The sequence below is a fragment of the Eutrigla gurnardus genome (assembly GCF_963514095.1).
Source record: "Eutrigla gurnardus genome assembly, chromosome: 10".
NCBI classification, from domain to species: domain Eukaryota; kingdom Metazoa; phylum Chordata; class Actinopteri; order Perciformes; family Triglidae; genus Eutrigla; species Eutrigla gurnardus.
The window spans coordinates 9,303,590-9,321,523 of record NC_139924.1 but is presented as its reverse complement, the minus strand read 5'-3'; the positions used below and the strand labels follow the sequence as shown (position 1 = coordinate 9,321,523).

The 17,934-nt window shown below is 46.3% G+C and overlaps 2 protein-coding genes across 2 annotated transcripts in view; both read left to right on the top strand.

Annotated features, from left to right (window-relative positions):
- clpb (ClpB family mitochondrial disaggregase) overlaps positions 1–4,744 on the top strand; it is a 27,444-nt gene extending 22,700 nt beyond the window's left edge. Inside the window, exons 9-16 of the mRNA XM_084020050.1 lie at positions 944–999; positions 1,164–1,208; positions 1,319–1,480; positions 1,557–1,713; positions 1,957–2,030; positions 2,190–2,309; positions 4,105–4,209; positions 4,430–4,744. Coding sequence (XP_083876176.1) covers positions 944–999; positions 1,164–1,208; positions 1,319–1,480; positions 1,557–1,713; positions 1,957–2,030; positions 2,190–2,309; positions 4,105–4,209; positions 4,430–4,627 — 917 coding nt within the window. The 3' untranslated portion in view covers positions 4,628–4,744. The remainder of the gene's footprint in view (positions 1–943; positions 1,000–1,163; positions 1,209–1,318; positions 1,481–1,556; positions 1,714–1,956; positions 2,031–2,189; positions 2,310–4,104; positions 4,210–4,429) is intronic.
- Positions 4,745–13,884: 9,140 nt separating this feature from the next.
- Positions 13,885–17,502, top strand: phox2a (paired like homeobox 2A). The gene is made up of 3 exons (XM_084019117.1): positions 13,885–14,410; positions 15,393–15,580; positions 15,685–17,502. The coding sequence occupies exons 1-3, from the start codon at positions 14,188–14,190 to the stop codon at positions 16,177–16,179; spliced, it is 906 nt and encodes a 301-aa protein (XP_083875243.1). The 5' UTR covers positions 13,885–14,187; the 3' UTR covers positions 16,180–17,502.
- Positions 17,503–17,934: the final 432 nt, after the last annotated feature.

The window sequence follows — 17,934 nt, the reverse complement described above, 5'->3', positions numbered from 1 at the left end:
AACACCCGAGGAACCTCTTGCTGACACACAGCGTTGAGGGTCCAACACTACAGCGGTTTCAATTAAAGATGTCCACTGGGGGGAGAATTTAGACCGTCTAAATTCTGTGCTACAACAGAACCACATCTCCCTCTCACACTGTAGGAATAAAGGGTGATGGTTAAAGCTGCGCTTTGTAGGAAAAGCTTAAACGTTCTCAAACAGTAGCAAGACGGAGAAGTGCGAGCGTGAGCGTGTGCGTGTGTGTGTGTGTGTGTGTGTTCTGAGGGAAGCAGGAAGACAGCGGGATATTAAGGGCCAGATAGATGGCTAAAAAAGAGGGAGATGGTGAGATGACAGGCCAGAGAGATAGATGAAGGAGAGACGGTGTTCATATTCTCTGTTGCCTTCAGCGACAAACAGTGGCCATGAGACATCAATATTAAACACGGCAACAAGACACACAGCCTTTCACACACACACACACACAATCATCATACCCATACGCATACCAAACACAAGACATCAATATCGTATATGAGCATTTATATGCAGAATATTTTAGCAACATAATGTGTGCTTCTGGAGAGCAAGAGATGATTGAAAGCTTTGTTGAGGGAGGCGCTGGGATTTAGGCCAGCACTTAGATAGAGAGAGAGAGAGAGAGAGAGAGAGAGAGAGAGAGAGAGAGAGGGAGAGAGGGAGAGAGAGAGAGAGTTGCTTGAGTTTTTTACTGTCCATTAATACCCTTTCCCTCTTCCTTGATATTTTTTGCAAAAAGGCAGAGATCGCCTCGCTGTCTGAAATGAGCCTGTTTTCCTGAAATCTCTGCATAGTGATGTTTTCCAAAAAAGTGGGGATTGTTGTGTGTATGTATATATATATATATATATATATATATATATATATAGCTGTATAATTAAACAATGCCTCTGTTCTGACCGTTGTATGGCGGGTGTCCCAGGAAAGACAGAGTTGGCCAAACAGGTGGCTCGCTACATGCACAAGGACATCAAAAAGGTATGCAGCGTCACACACACACATTATGACTTCTCATCGAAAAAACAGACATTTCATTTAGCGGCAGAGAATCCAATTTGTCTTGATTTCCATGGCAACTATTAGTAGCACATATTCAACGTGAAGATACAGACTGAAGAGGTTAACCCATCGTGTGATTGCAGGGTTTCATCCGTATGGACATGTCCGAGTTCCAGGAGAAACACGAGGTCGGACACGTTTTATCTGCCCCAAACACATAAGTGATTGTTTGATTGTTCCGTGTAACATGGTTTAAATATTTTGTGCATTCTCTCTCTCCCCCCCCTTCGTCTCATAGGTGGCGAAGTTCATTGGCTCCCCTCCAGGATATGTGGGACACGAGGAAGGGGGTCATCTGACTAAGCTGTTGAGGGCGTGTCCCAACGCTGTTGTCCTGTTTGATGAAGTGGACAAGGCCCATCCCGACGTTCTCACCATCATGCTGCAGCTCTTCGATGAGGTGTGTATGCAAACACGGGGAGACGGGCGGCGATATCTTTGCGAAGCGGCATTCATCCCCGTGTTTCCCCTCTCAGGGTCGCCTCACAGACGGGAAGGGCAAGACCATCGAATGCAAAGACGCCATCTTCATCATGACGTCTAACGTGGCAAGTGATGAAATCGCCCAGCATGCACTGCAGCTTCGGGAGGAAGCCGAGGCGTTAAGCCGCAGAAAGCTGGCCGACAACCTCGGTGAGAGAATCGCGTGCACACTTAAACATGCAATCACAAACCAAAATTGACGCGCTGTCGTCCAAATTTATAGTACACATTCTCCCATTCACACACACATTCATACACTGCAAGGCGCAAGTCAGGCTCCACCTCTGATCCTCCGTGTCTTGTCATGAGATCATCAACATCTTACATTCTGTTAACACGCTGGTCCGACAGGTGACTCAAATCCAAACTGAACACCCATGTTCTTTTCCCCAGAGGACGTACGGAAAAGTGACGACATCAAAATCTCCCGGCAGTTTAAAGAATCTGTGATTCGACCGATCCTGAAGGTAACTCGGTTACACGCACTAACGCAGATAAAATGCGCCTAGCTCGGCTGTAATTACAGAGAAATGTTGCAGTTTAGCGGCTTGCTCCTCTGCAGCGGCGTGCTGCCATTGGCCCGAGAGGCTTCGATTGTCAATGTTAATTCTTTGGTTCCTCCCCAGGCTCATTACCGGAGGGACGAGTTTCTGGGTCGGATCAATGAAATTGTATACTTCCTGCCGTTCTGTCACTCGGAGCTTCTACAGCTGGTCAGCAAAGAGCTGAACTTCTGGGCCAAGAAGGTATGCAACAATGTGTGGGGAGGGGTGTTCAGTCTTCAGTCTTCTTTGGGTGATATTGAAATTCCCCCACTGACCACGTTGCTTTACTAAGAACAAAAATGATTGTCCAAAAAAGCTGAAGAAATACACATCCATAGATATAAATACCTGCATATGTAGCAGTAGGCTTAAAGCGATGGAGTAAAATGCACCCTAGGTCATTTCCACCATGACATCCAGCAAAATACCCCCTCAGAAGCATTTTTAGCGATGGTCAGCATTGGTCAAGATAGGGCTATCAGCCGAATGGCCTCGTTTTGTGAGTACATACCCTATGTGTACTACTGCAGAAGTTTGGTAACATTCCATGCATTATTAGTGGGGTAATTTACCAGATATACAAGATGTACCATCACGTCAGTACTAAGCCATTCGGCTGATCGCCCTATCTTGACCAATGTTGACCATCGCTACAAATGCTTCTGAGGGGGTATTTGGCTGGACGTCATGGTGGAAATGACCTAGGGTGCATTTTACTCCGAACCATCGCTTTAAGACGCCACAATTCATAGGTAGTAACTGCCCTGGTGGATGGAGTCGGTGGCAGAACTGCGTATTTGGTGGGATGGTGATGATGAGTTTAAGACTTGTTTATCACACAACTTACAAATCCCATCGTTCTTGTTCTCTAGCCGCCTTTTTCATTCGGTTTGAAACCAAAGAATCACCAAAAATAGGACCATTTGTGTTCTTTTTGCTAACATAAGCGACGTCTGTGGGTTATCCTTTTAGGTTTCATTCATAATGTTGATATTTGAACTCATCATTATTAGTAACTTACAGAAATAGTTTTTATGCAACGATGTTTTTGGTGCTCTCCCACGCGGTCATGTATTAACGGCACCATGAAACACATTTATATGACCACAATAACACAAAATCTGTATGTTGTGACGTTTCTTTTGAAAAATGCGGTGAAAGAGAAACAAGAGAGGAAAGAAAGAGACTGATTGTAGCGCAAAATTCATTCAGTTGACTTATCGTTGTGTTATGGTGGACACGCGGGGACCATTACCGTGGCAACCAATATGGCGTGGCATATCGCCCGAGCCTACATTTCTAACATGCGTGTCCTCCCCTCGTCCTGGAAGGCACAGCCCGCCTCGTCCTGCAGCCGCTGAGCTGTGCAGGAACACACGCAGATCAATATGATGTGCCGCTACTACTCACTATAATGTGATTACAGTATTTAACATGTGGAGCCTTCATCAATATTTAATTATTAATATTACAGCTGGTGCCCTGACAGCCAACACGGACCCTGCAGGCAACAGATAGGAACCCGACTCATGACTCACACTCTGTGCTTTTGAATGTTTGCATCTATTTCTTAGTGTCTCCGTCTGGAAGTGGCAGCGGTGCTCACAAACAGAAATGTCACTATTACAGAATCCTCACGATTACTTTTGTCACTGACTTACATTAAATAAATCAAATGTTTATCATGATTGCCTTTAATGCAGTGTTTGTGACGTTGCAGTCTTATTGTTGAGATCTTCCGGAGTGAAACACGTCCTTATTGAACGGAGCGTTAACATCAGTGACTAAATGAGCAGCTCTGATCGCTACTATCGACTGGTTTGATTAAAACGCATTAAGGGCCTGTTGATTAGCGCTGGCAGACACGCCGCTAGACAGTATCTCCTCTCTGCGTCTGATTGTTTTTCCTGCTCCTCGAGCATTCCGCTCTTTCTGATCCGACCCTTTACGACGCTCCTATCTGCCCGATGTAACCTCCTCTCCTCCCTGTCTTTAGGCTAAGCAGCGCCATGACATCACTCTCCAGTGGGAGCGCCCGGTTCTGGACCTGTTGGCGGGCGGGTACAACATGCATTACGGAGCGCGCTCCATCAAACATGAGGTATGCAGACAAGCCACACTAGGTTGTCTGAAAGGTTTTTTTAAAGGCTTCTCAAGGCCTTGAACGTTATTGAATACAGTAGTTAATTCCTGCATCCAAATAAGTGTTTTCGCTGTTCAAGCCATCGGTTTGGTGTAACGCCGGTCTGATTGTGTGACCTCATCCCAGTCAGCATACCGGTTTAATGTAATCACCGCTCACCTCGTCGCTGATCCCTCAGGTTGAGCGGCGGGTCGTCAACCAGTTGGCGGCAGCGTACGAGCAGGAGCTGCTGCCGAAGGGCTGCACCCTGCGTCTGTCCGTCCAGGAGGAGGACCAGCAGGAGCGGAGCGCGCCCAGCCTGCGCCTCGAGGTGGTGGGAGAGGACAGCTCATCGAGGACGCTGGACATCCGTCCGCCACTCAGCCCCGAACACTGACACAGAAAACACAGAGGATGTATCCAGATATGTATGCACACAAGATCATCATCATCATCATCATCATAGTGTCAGGATGGTTCTTGAAGGCCAATAAAAGTACCTCTGATAAACACATCACTGCCTCTCTGTTTCACTACACACACGTAGTAATTATACACGCCAACCTGTCCGCAGCATGCAGTACAATATCTGCCAACTGTGTGCTGTAAACAGTATATTAAATCAGCATACTCAAGTTTGTGTTAACAGACTTTCACATCAGCTTCATGAACATCAAACGCCTCGTCATCAGTGGATGGAAGCCGTCATAGTGAGCGTCATGTTTGTAGTAGCTTCATGTTGATCAACTTAGCTGTTAACACAGTTAATGTCAACAATATAGTGTAGAACAGAGAACAGACATATTTCATATTTATTAAAGATGTATATTTAAGTTATTGCCGATGAAGAGTGGAAGAAAATAATTTAGTTTAAGAATTTACAATATTTTGCCAAAGTTGGATGAACAACGGCCACTTTGAGTTCCATTTCCTGTGAAGGAAAAGGAAGCATTAACCACCAAAGATGGTCTGGCTTTGCCTCAGATTGTTGTGTTCACTTTAGTGCACATTTGGTTCACCAGCAGAGCTTCACTGATAAATGTTCACTTCATTTCAGTAAACACATACGTAGCAGCCCCTTTTGAGTGACGGCTAATTACGTCCTTGTGAATTGTTTCTGTTGATGCATGTCGATGTAAAGTAAAGTCAATGTAAAAGCCTGGGCAAGTCTAGCAATTTAAAGACGTAGAAAAATGTATCTTCAAGGTGTTGTTTCATAAATGTCTGAACAGCATGTCGACAAGACGCCAAAAGTGACATTCTTCCCTCTTGTATCCCCAACCTCCACCACGTAAATAAAGTCATCACAACAAAAAAGGGAATTCCTCTGTTTTTGTTTTTGTTCTGTTTGTGTTGTCGGGCTGACACTCCTGATGGATGTGTGTGTGCGTGTGTGTGTGTGAGAGAGAGAGAGAGAGAGAAAGTGAGAGAGAGAGTGACAGTGACCGGTGCCTGGGTGGGAAATCTGCAACAATGATGCTTGTCCACCTTGTGAAACAACATGACAGAGGAATTTCCTTGGAATTCTGCTCTGTGTGGGGTTCTGTGTCGGACACACACACACACACACACACACACACATACACACACATACACACACACAGACACACACACACCCTGCAGGAACGTCTTCCCCATAGGGAGGAATTAGCATGCAGGAAAAAGACACATTCACTCTTACTGTGCTCAGCCTGGACCCCCCAACAACACACACACATTTGTCCCGTCTTACACACATCGACAGATTCATTCCCCGTTGATTCAGAATACAACAATGCAAATGTTTTCTGTAGCGCTTCAATGATCAGTCAGTCAATTAGTTCATTCATGTTCAAGCAAAAATGCCAACAAACGGATTCCAGCTTCTTTACTTTTTCTGCCGTTGGTCTGAGAGAAAATGCCGTTTGAAGACGTCGTTGTGGGTTCTGGCAACTTGCTATATTTTACTTTGTGAAAGATTAATCAAACAGATAATGATTTAATCAATGATGAGTGTAATTGTTAGTGATTTTCAGATTTTCTTCCAATAACACTTCTAGTCACATCTCGATTGTAGCAAAGCTCAAAAACCCTGATTCTCCATCTCCTCTGTGATTGGTATGGAAGGGAAATCAATAATAGGACGATTTAGACCCTGCGTACCTGTAGTGCATTCATTATATTCTGTGAATTCATATTCATATGTACGTTTTTTATATTTGTGTGCCAACCGCTCTCCATCTAAGCTTCCTCTGTGGTCTTCTTCACTGTAGTTTGTACTGTAAACAAAGTATCATACACTCTAAAAATGTTACCGAAGGAGCAGAACAGCCGACGTGAAGCGGCCGCATCTGGACAGTAGATCAGGTTTTGCTATGATACCTCAAGGCTTTTTACCCCCCTCTATCTCTTATAACCCTCAAACACATCTACACTTTATGGTTTTAGGAAGTCGAGCTGGCGCGCGTGTGTGTGTCTATCCATTTACCCTCCCGGAGGAAGACAAGAATAAGAGGAGGAGGGGAGGGAGAAGAGGCTCTTAGTCTGTCCGTCAGGCTATTTCTGACTGCTGCCATTTCTCTGATTAGATTATGGCGAAACAGAAACCTGGCCCTCCATCGTCCTAACCTCCCTCTCGTTCTATCTCGCTACATTCTGCTCACTCCTCTCCCTCTCCTTACCCCTTCCTCTGCTGCCCCCCCCCTTCTCTGTCCTGATGCGTCTCCTCCACTCTTTTTTTTTTTTGCTGCTGATACAAATGGAGAGGATAGTTCAAGGTGCACGAGATGAGTGAAGAGAAGTGAGAGGAACACATCTGTGTTTACGTCAAACTGCAGTAAAACAGTTCTGGGTTCAAGGCGTGACCTGGACTGTCCCCGGGACCTCACTTACATGTCGTTCCCCATCTGTCCCCTAATGTCCTCACATCTCTGTCCTGTCATCCATATTACATGCAAACATGGCGAAAAATATCACAAGCAGATTTCTTATGAAGTCATGTGGATTTGATAATAATCGATCCAGTAATCTGGACCCGACTTTGCCAAACATCTCTTTTCTTTCATCCAGATTGAGATGCATTTAATGCAGATAAGACCCCGGGGCCCCATATCTGCTGCAGGGTTCCCACTTTTTGCATGCACACGTGACTAAAACGACAGGACAGGGGAAGAAGTTTGATTGTGAGTTGGCTGTGAGCAGCGGTGGGCCGGAGCAGCGAGCCAGGTGGAGGTGGTGAATGATGAACGACGACTACAGGCTCTCCCATTATCATATCTGTCCCTGCTCTTAACGGGGGATTTTCATCCGTGTCCCTCCGCACTCCCTCTCATCTCTCCCTCCCTCTCCTCCTCGTCGTCCCCCGAGGACAGCGATCGATTTCACCTCCATTACCTCAGCCCTCTCGGCTGTAAAAGATGCTCTTCGTGCTTGCAGCCGTAAAGCAGCACCGTTATCGCAGCCTTATTTGAGTTTACGTCTGGGGCTCGGGCCGGCTTTGTTCTGGTTCGGGCGGGGACTGACACAACCGGAAGCAGGGTCCGGTTACCGCAGGGCAATCACGTGACGGTCCCATGGGAGAATTAGCATAAAAGACGAATAAAGGACCCCACCAAAAACACGCCAGTCTGCTATCCCTTCTTTTAAAGAAAAGGAAAGAATCCATTCCGCCTAATTCGAACCTTGCTCAGGGACAGCTCGCGTGGCAGATTGCAGCCTAATTAGTTTAGAGGGAATTTAATTCAATTAACTTTCCACAGCTCCGCGCGCCCCGCCGCTGGGCTGCTTTCAGAGCGCGGGGCCAGAGCTCGAGATCTAATTAGCGTGTTTGGAGAAGCTCTCCTGCGCGCGGCCATCCCCTCGCCGCTCCAGCTGTGGTGCGTGCGCGCGCGCGTGTGCGTGTGTGCGTGGGTCTCCCGGGACCTGTATGTGTGTGTGTGTGTGTGTGTGTGTGTGTGTGTGTGTGTGTGTGTGTGTGTGTGTGTGTGTGTGTGTGTGTGTGTGTTTTTATCCTAAAAAGCTTCTTTTTTAAGTAACATGCCGTTCTCCATTAGGATAATACAGGTCTGGAGCCGCAGCGGAGAGATGTAGCAGCATGTGAATAACCGCAGCTGCTCTGCGTCATATCCCAGAATGCATGTTGAATTGATGTTAGACTGGACCCGGATTAGCGGGAGTCTAATTTGATGGGTTAAAATTAATGGCCACACTTTGTGGCAATTGACCAAACCAAAAAATCCAGCCTGGATGAGCCTTTGTGCTGGACAATTATTTTCGCCCCATTAGACTGTGTTGCTATTCACGTTTTGATCCGACCTGCTAATAATTAGTTGATTTAAACACGTGGACTTGGGCCAAACTCACTGGAGTTTTTCATGTTTTGAACATGGAAAATCGGTGCTTATGATGGGCTTTTAAATCCTTTACAGGCCGATTTAATTACATACCTTTCCTCTCAATGTTCGGATGGTTTACCTCTGTAATTATTAGACTGAAACATAATGCTATTGGTTTTTAAGATATGGATATAGTTGTATCAGTGTTTAATTTTATATTCTTTGAACTACCAGCACTACCTGAGTGATTAGTTGGCTGTAACCACACTGGGTGCTGTTGCTCGTCTCTAACCCGGTTAGATGCGCGCTGTCGTCTCGAGCCGGAGCGTCACGGCACATTCCGGTAATTTGGGATTGAAATGCGGGGACAGGCGCACCGACGGGACCCCCGGCCGCCCTGGCCCACCGCCCCCCTCCCTCCTCCACCGTCTCTCATCCATCACCGGGCAAATCAAATGCGCCGCCAGCCTCTGCTGCTGCTGCTGCTGCTGCTGCGGCTGCAAAGACGCAGGGCCGACGTTAACGTTACGGCCCTTTGATTTTTTTATTTTATTTTATGCGCAATCAAATTCACCGAGAGGGAAGAGCGTCTTAAGAGAGGCGATGACACGACACATTTCCCTGACGCTGCAGGTGGAGAGGCAGCTCCTCGGCTGTTTAGATCACGCTGGCCTGGTGGGTTTAGTCAATGGAATGGAGGATGGAGGTGCAGCGAAGGCAAAAGAAGTCTCTTTTTTTTTTTGCAGCAAAGGCAAAATAAGTATAGACCTGATAATGAAAAAAATATTCCTTAAGAATATCAAGACTATGTCAATAATATAGGCCCACTGACCTGCCACCTGGGAGCCAAAAGTATGGAGACATGCTAAATCCAAACATGTAACAATGAAAATACGTATTATGCACGTGTGTGTGTGTGTGTGTGTGTGTGTGTGTGTGTGTGTGTGTGTGTGTGTGCGTGTGTGTGTGTGTCAGTGAGAAAGAGAGAGAGAGAGAGAGAGAGAGAGAGAGAGAGAGAGAGAGAGAGAGAGAGAGAGAGAGAGAGAGAGAGAGAGAGAGAACTCAATCAGTCATTTTGCGTTTACGCACAAGTAAAAAAGACACAGGTGGCAATTAACTGAGCATTAGGGGACTCATTCATAACGTGATATCCTACTATTCGTGCTATCCACATCATGTCTGTCATTGTGGCTAAAGGTCCAATAATTCAATATACAGAACATCAAAATTCAAAAGGGGAAAACATGATGCCCATGTGGCAAATCATTTTAATGGTCAGTCAATTTGATTTAATCTACTGTTAATAATTAATATAGAAAGACCATATCATAAAACAAACTGCAAAATCTACATTCAACTATTATTTAAATCTATTGGATAATCTAAAATCGGACTACAATTTATACGGATTTGAAGGTGATTTTAAAACGCCAAAATGTAGCAAATTTAATGTTTTGTAAAAAAAAAAAAAAAAGTTTGCAGATGTTGTAATATTTCTTTTTTGTAATATAGCGTTATTTTTTTATTTAATTGAAATTTAACCTCAGAATAAATCAAGCAGTGTGGAGGATTAATTCGTTATATTCTCATATATTCTGAGTGTTTCTCTCTTCTTTTTCTTTACGTTTTATTGCAGCAGCTGCATAGCAACCATCAGCTGTTTGACTGTGTGTGTGTGTGGGGGGGGGGGGGGGGGGGGTGCGCGCGCGGATGATCGGATCAGTGGCACTGACGTCAATTAAGTCTTAATAAAATATATTACCAAAAAAAAAAGTATAGTAACTTAATATTGGGCTAATTTACAAATCTCGACAAAGAGGATCAATAGCCGCCTCAGCTTCCACAAGCAGGAAAACGCCTTTCGACGCACGGGACGTGCTCCTCTTTGAGCTTCCATGATGGATGGAGCTCTCTCTCCCTGACTGACAGCTTCACTTGGTTTGCAGACCACCACCAAGAGTCACGGCGCAGATCCCGGTCTGGGGGCCTCCCGCGTGGCTTTTCTTCACACCAGTGTCGCCGCTGTCCCATCTTTCACTCGTCCCTTATCCCCCGTCTCTATCCGCACACAGCTCTCCACCTCTCCATCCATCATATAGCAGCCTCTCCTCCACCCACGCCACAAGTTACCCCACTGCTCGAGTCGATGAGGTCGATCTGCATGCGGCCCCGCAGATCACAAACACTTACGGTGCGGGAAAGACAGGAGCAGAGAGGGCCCGGATGTTGAGAATGTAATTAGGACTTTCTCCGCAGATCCTTTCGTGTTTGAAATAAGCTCGGGCAGACTGGGGGCAGTTACAGGGTGTGAATATAAGGCCTGGTGCTGTTTTATTATCCATTTTGCAATAAAAAAAAAAATGGTTATTAGTCATTTATGCAGCAGAAATTCGTTAGTCAATGGAAAGGACGACAAAAAAATACTTCGTTTAGTTTTATTATAATAAAATATGGTTAACTGTTAACTGTTTAATGGTTTTAATCATTAGGTGTACATGTATTGTCTCCTGTCAGCCTTGTGTTTTAATATCGCATAATGATGCTGCAGCTTTAAAACCAACGACCGACTCTGATCGGTGAAAAAGCGAATTGATCCTTTGATGTCAACTCAATCATAACTCTAGGTTTAGAAACGGACGGCCGATGTTGAGTGCGTCCACGAGATTCTCCCCCCTAATAACCCAGTCCTCCATGGGCCTATAATCCCCACAGTCGTGGCTCCTCTCTCAGGGGCCCTCAGGAGCCTCTAGGGGACCATTGTGCCCCCCACTGTTGACTCAGACGTCATGAATGCAAAAGATCCCCGTTACTGTTTCCGTCAAATCGCCCCATGAATGTAAAAGTCCAAAGTTAAAGCCTCCGCAGTGGAGAAGTCTCCCCCTGCGCCGGAGCACTATGGGCGGATTAGTGGCCTGGAAGAGAAAGGTCCCCGCTTTGAAGGGATTAAAGTTAAAATGCCTAAATGTAGGAGAGCTAGGGTCGCTCCTGGCTGCTCTTTTTTTTTGGGGGGGGGGGACACAAACGGCCCTGAGAGTTTAACTTTGAAACAGTTTAAGTTTATCGGTAAACTCACCTCTGAACCCAGCAGACGGGATGAGGACACACAACAGACGGCGTGGCCTTCAGGGAGCTGACGGGTCAAATCACCAGGCTTATAAAAATGGATATTTATTTTAAGTGGGATCACAGACATCAACGGTATTTATGCTATATCGATGTTGCAGTGTGGGTGTGATTTTAGGATGGGTGCGTTAGATCTGTTTACGAGCATTTTTTTCTGGGTGTAAAGCAACTTTATAACAGCTGAACAACAGACCTAATATAGGCAACATAATAAAATTAATATTAAGTGAAATACTTGACGTGATCTCATGGTGGGTTCAGACGAGGTGCATTAACATGCAAAACCAATCTTTCTTCGAAATTGGAGCATGGAATTCTGGTTAATATTTTTATTTTTTAAGTTAGGCCTATTTGTGACAACACATAAAGTATTTTACAATTAAACTCGACCAAAAGCTCGAGTCTAACTATTAGAAATACCTTTGAACCATAATAATGACGCATCTTCACTGCTGCATTTGATTCCAGTCGGTGGAATATTTACATTTCGACTTAATTACAGACGGCTTCAGTCCCGGCTCTTGCGTCCGGCCTGGTTGAGCCTCCGACCCGGACGCGGCAACAGACGTGAGTGACGTTCAACCGGCACCGCAGCTGTATCAACAGGCGCACCGCGTGCCGCCCCGCCCTGCCCCAAAAACACCCACTAGCTCTCACCAACCGCACGATGAACGCTTGAAACAAATCGCATTATTTGTACTTATTTGTAGTTTAACCGGGCGCGCGCGACAAATGCACGCATGCGCGCGCGTTTAGCCGGGTTAATGGCATTAAGGAGCATCATCACGCAGCCTCTGGTTAAAAAAAAAACAGAGAGCGCGCGCACACAAGCCCAAACGTAATTAATGTGTCGCGTGCGCGTAAAACGAAATTTCGGTTTGTGGGTTTCTATTATTCGGTGAAATGTGTCCACTAATAAAACGCTTGTTAATTTGATGAACGGCGCATGAAATACAGCCGCGCCGATTCGGAAACTGCATGAAGCGCGCGCGCCTGCCTGCCGGTGTGCAGCCCTCTGCGCGCGCATGTGTGTGTGTGTGCGACGGGGGCCGTGTGGGATACGACTTATCACGTTGTATGACACCGAACAATAAACTTAAACCAATTTATGAAGCGTCAATGCGTTTACGGTTAGCCTGTCGTGGTTGCTCACTTGTCTCTGCAGCCAATTCCCTCTCTAGTCCTATACGTCAAAGTGACGCTCGCGCCGATGACATCTCCGTAAAAGTGATCGGAATCAAATCAGAGCTTTTAATCTCGCCAATCACCGTCACATCTGGACGTTTCCCCCCACATAAAGACTTCGGAGCCTCACTGGTTTCCACGAGCCGTGTGAGGTGCCGCGAAACCACGGTGACCACTATTGAGCACTATTTTGGTGATCAACGAGATGCATTTTGTCTTCATGCTTTGTCACATTAATAACTGTTGCATCATTAAGTAATCCTATAGGACATCGCAAAAAACTAATGAGATATTAGAATCCTAGAAGTACAAAATTATGCCTATCCGGAGCGCGTGTGTGTTTTCTCTTGCCTCCAATATCGGACAAATATTGCTGCTTCATATTCAGTTTTTTAGTTTTTAATCTGTATCTTATTGCCTTAAGAGCACTTTTACAGTCTACCAGCCTGGTGTGTTGCTTTCTTATTGGCTAGGCTTGAATTACAGCTCACATTTATTCTTCAATAATAGTGTGAAATGAGAGCACATTGCAGGCCTCGTGTGTCAGGGGGAGACAATACGCAATATAAGTGCCTGCCTTGGCTGAAAATGTACGTTGTTTGCTGAAAAAGCTCACAATAACGCAGTTTAAAGATTCATCTAAAGGAACGCGAATCTCGGCATTTGGTCACATCTGAACTGAGAGACTGGGCTAATTACAAAGGCCCCATAAAAGAAGCACCGACATTATAAATGTTTTAAATAAAGCAGCCGTGGTTTGTTTGTTTTCTCCAGTATGACGATTTAACTCTGCTGACACCTGCGAGCTCGCGACGCAGTGGAGCGCGTGGGCGGTGCAGCGAGCAGCGGGAGGGGTGAGGGGGCCGTCCGTGTCCACGCTCACTCACATGGTGGCATTGTCATGGAAACTAGACCACCGCCTCGCTATTGTCTCGCGCTCTGCCAAGTTTATTATAAACAGCGCACGAGCCGCAGCGCGCTGTCAAACGGAGCGCGAGAGCAGAGAGAGCAGTCCCGACGAGGAGACCCGAAGAGAGGAGCAGAAGAGTGAGAGAGAGAAGGAGGAGAGTGAGGAGCCGTAGAGAGACGAGAGCACATCTGGATTATTTACCACAAAACAAGAAATCAGCCGCGTGGCAGTGAGATAGTCCACACCGTAAATCCAAGAGAAGTTTCGGAGTCCTGGGAGATACTGGGGAGACAGACGACTCTGACTGGTTTGAACACTATTCACTCCATTCTCCTAAAATAAAAGAAAGCACCCGAGCCTCTCTACTGTTCGCCTGGTCGCCTTTTTTGTTGGTTTGCAGACCGGTGTTTGCACCGGCTCATCTCCATGTATAAGATGGATTACTCCTACCTGAACTCCTATGACTCCTGCATGGCGGCCATGGAAGCGTCGGCCTACGCGGACTTCAGCTCGTGCAGCCAGGCCAGCTCCTTCCAGTACAACCCGATCCGGAGCGGACCCTTCTCCAACCCGGGATGCACGCCGCTCAGCACGGCCAGCTGCACCCTGGGAGCCCTGCGAGAGCACCAGCCCACACCTTACTCCTCAGGTACGGGGGCCTCTTGTTTCATTCCTCTGGAGGTCTGCGGGGACAGAAAGAAGCGCGATAGGATGAGGCTGATTTGGCTTATAAAAAGGTTATAGAAGCTAAAGGCCTGCATTTAGTCGTCTCCATTATTACATTATGGACATTAAAAAAATAAAATAATAGTCAAATCTATTTTTCGTTTTGATGACGATCAAGCAGGATGAAATGGTTTTAAATGGATTTGTATAATAGACTTCATTCATGATTCACAATGACATGAGTGCACACAAAAATACATTTGCATGTTAAATCAAAGTAATCATTTAAATGTAATGTGTTCACATTTTTCAATTATTACTTTAAAAACGAAGAGGTTTTTAAAGGTGAAATATTGTATTCTATAATAATTTGGACAATAGTCGAGGCAAATACTAATTATAATAATTATATTCATAGTAAGAATTATTATAATAATACATATATAATTTAAAACATCGAAATCAACATTGACAAATCACACACCTGTTGCTACAGCCTCGGCCCACCTTACGGCAATTGTTCAGTTATTCATTTGCCTGCAACCCTGATCGTGTCCAATTATTTTTCTTCCAATTATTTCTAGATAGCCGGGACTTAAAATAATCAAAATAAATTTAAGATGCAAACTGACATTATGTTTATACTGAATTTATTAAGTAGTAGTTTGGTTTAAATCCTGTATAGACCTGTTGACAAGGCGCAAAAAACTCAACATTGCCTTTCCAGGGTTTGCGTATAATTTGGCCTATTTTGTCTCATCTCTGAACACAATGCGGGACAATTACTCATAAATCAATCCGCCTCCTACAAAGCAGTAACTAGTCCTACCGTACAACACTGTAGGCCTCTAAAATAAGTTTTCTTCTTTTAAAGACGTATTTTTGACGGGTCCTGCTACATTTGCAGGGCCTCCAACTGAAACGTGGCAACAATTTTAAATGTTGCCTTTAATGTCCCCCCACAGTCCCTTACAAGTTCTTCTCGGACCCTTCCGGCCTGAACGAGAAGAGGAAGCAGCGACGCATCCGGACCACCTTCACCAGCTCCCAGCTGAAGGAGCTGGAGCGGGTCTTCGCCGAGACGCACTACCCGGACATCTACACCCGCGAGGAGCTGGCGCTGAAGATAGACCTGACCGAGGCGCGAGTGCAGGTGAGACACAGGGGCGAGCACGTTTCAGGTGAAAGGTTCTCATGACATCGTCGCGTGCCATTTAGTGAACCCCGCCTGACTCATTTCCCCCCCGTTTTCAACAGGTGTGGTTTCAGAACCGGCGCGCGAAGTTCCGCAAGCAGGAGCGCGCGGCCAACGCCAAAGCCAACAGCTCGGGCGGCACCACGGGCAGCAGCTCCGGCAGCAGCTCCGGGGGGAAGAAGGGCGGAGAGATGAGGTCTTCATCCGACGACGATGAGTCCAAAGAGTCCACCTGCAGCCCCACGCCCGACAGCACGGCCTCGCTGCCGGGCTCGGCCAACGGGAACATGGGCAGCCCCGCCAGCCTGAGCCCCAGCCCGGCTCCTATCAACAGCGGCTACGTCAACACCTCCAGCTCCCCGGTCCTGCAGGGGCTGAAGCCGCCCAGCTGGTCCAGCCTGGGGCCGTCCAACCCCGCCGTGGCCCAGCCTGCTGCCCAGACTCAGGAGATCCTGAAGGCCTGGCAGCCGGCGGACAGTATGACCGGGCCCTTTGCCGGAGTCCTGTCCTCCTTCCACAGAAAACCCAACCCCGGCATCAAGACGAACCTGTTCTGAAGCACAGAGGAAGAGAAAATCAGAAACAGACATTGTGCCGTCTACTGGAACAGTGAGGAGTTTCTAGCTTTTGTTGAGAGTCAGGACTTACCCATTAAAACAGCAAATCCACGGGTGTAGTCTGCTGTAGGCCCTCGGTTCTTCTCTTAAAAACTATCCTGTCCAAACCGATTCAAAGCTCAGTTAATAAAGTCTAAAAGGTCTGGTCACCAACTCTCACCCCAAAATATAACGCAGCTGCAAAACTCTGGACATGAGCAGTTTCTTTCCTGCAATGACTTCATCGTTTTCACCCTAAAAACTCTGCCCATGCTCCTCTTCCTCACATAAAACAAACTCAAGACTCTCTGTTAGAGATGCAACACTAAAAGGATGCTTGTGTGTGTGTGTGTGTGCAGCTGAATCACAAACTGCTTTGGCTGATAAACACATCAGATATGCTTATACGCATAGTCTCTTTTCAGTTCAAACTCACATTCCCACACTCGCTGCATTGCAGCAGAGCCCTCGGACGGCCACATGAGTCCTGATGAGCATGGCGGTCAGGTACGGGTTTAAAGCAGAAATCTAAACATTACGCTCCAGTCTCTGCCGCGGAAGCTAAACAAACTCAATCTCACCCTCAAGCACAACTTCCTCTAAGCTCCCCCCCTGACACACAAGGCTCACACCAGAAGGGAACAGGTCCCCCCCCACCCCTAAATCTCTTTTGCAGATCGGAGAAAAGCACCCCAAAATCCAATTAGAGCAGCAGGGTCCAGACCAGACACCTCCCCAGTTCATCCCTTCCTCCTCCTTTTACCACTGATCGAGTCCTGACTCCCCCCCGCTCTCACCCCCCCTCCCCTCTTCCAGGATTCATGGTCCCATCCCCTTCGCCCTCTCTGTCCCATCATGCCCTTCTCCATCAAACAGTGGGCACTTTGTTAAAAACTCAGCATGGGAAAGTAGACGGAGACCTTGAGGCTCCTGCAGTTTCCTGCCCTGTTGTTTGGGTTTAGAGAGGTGACCAGTTCTACACAGAGAAAGTGTAACCTACAGATGTGTCCGTCTAATTATGCCTGACTTGTACTGTTGGTTTTCGTGGTACCACAACTGATCCATCTCTTTTGTCCCTGACCGAAGATGTTGTTTGACGGGTCAAATGAGTGTGTTGCTTCGGTCTGTGCTATGAACTCGACGCAGATGAACAACTCATCACCCACTCTGACTCTCTCTCTCATCAGCTTTTTATCAACTCTCTCCCCACACCTGACAGACGTGAGACCAACTTTCTCAGAAACGCAACGCAAGCTGCTCAAATGTTGGCAACAAAGAGAAAGAGAGAGAGAGAGAGAGAGAGAGAGAGAGAGAGAGAGAGACAGAGATGCATATAGTTGCTGTTTTCTACTGTCCATTAACACCCCCCCCCCCCCCCCCCCCTGTTGATATTTTTTGCAAAAAAGCAACAAAATAATAAGCAGCCGTTTGTACTTTCTCTCGCCTTGCAAATTTGTGCATCGTCTACATTTCATTTTGTAGCATATCCCTAAAACAAGAGCCGTCTTTCCAAAGAGGCTTTACTCTAGAAATTCCTCAAAAAGGGGGGTAAAAAAAAAAAAATGTATTTATTAATATTCTTTATTATGTCAGTGAGGAAACCCCACACATTTCTTTGAACTGCTCCATGAAATGTTGTGACTGTAAATTCCGTAATTAGTAATATAAATATTAGGTAGCCCTTTTTTTTTGTTGGTTTCACCCATGTTGCTTTAC

Bases quoted from the DNA above. Each gene is read 5' to 3' on its own strand.
- phox2a (XM_084019117.1), top strand. From the start codon at position 14,188: ATGTATAAGATGGATTACTCCTACCTGAACTCCTATGACTCCTGCATG. The intron at 14,411-15,392 runs GTACGGGGGCCT...GTCCCCCCACAG, and splicing joins GCCCACACCTTACTCCTCAG to TCCCTTACAAGTTCTTCTCG. The intron at 15,581-15,684 runs GTGAGACACAGG...CGTTTTCAACAG, and splicing joins TGACCGAGGCGCGAGTGCAG to GTGTGGTTTCAGAACCGGCG.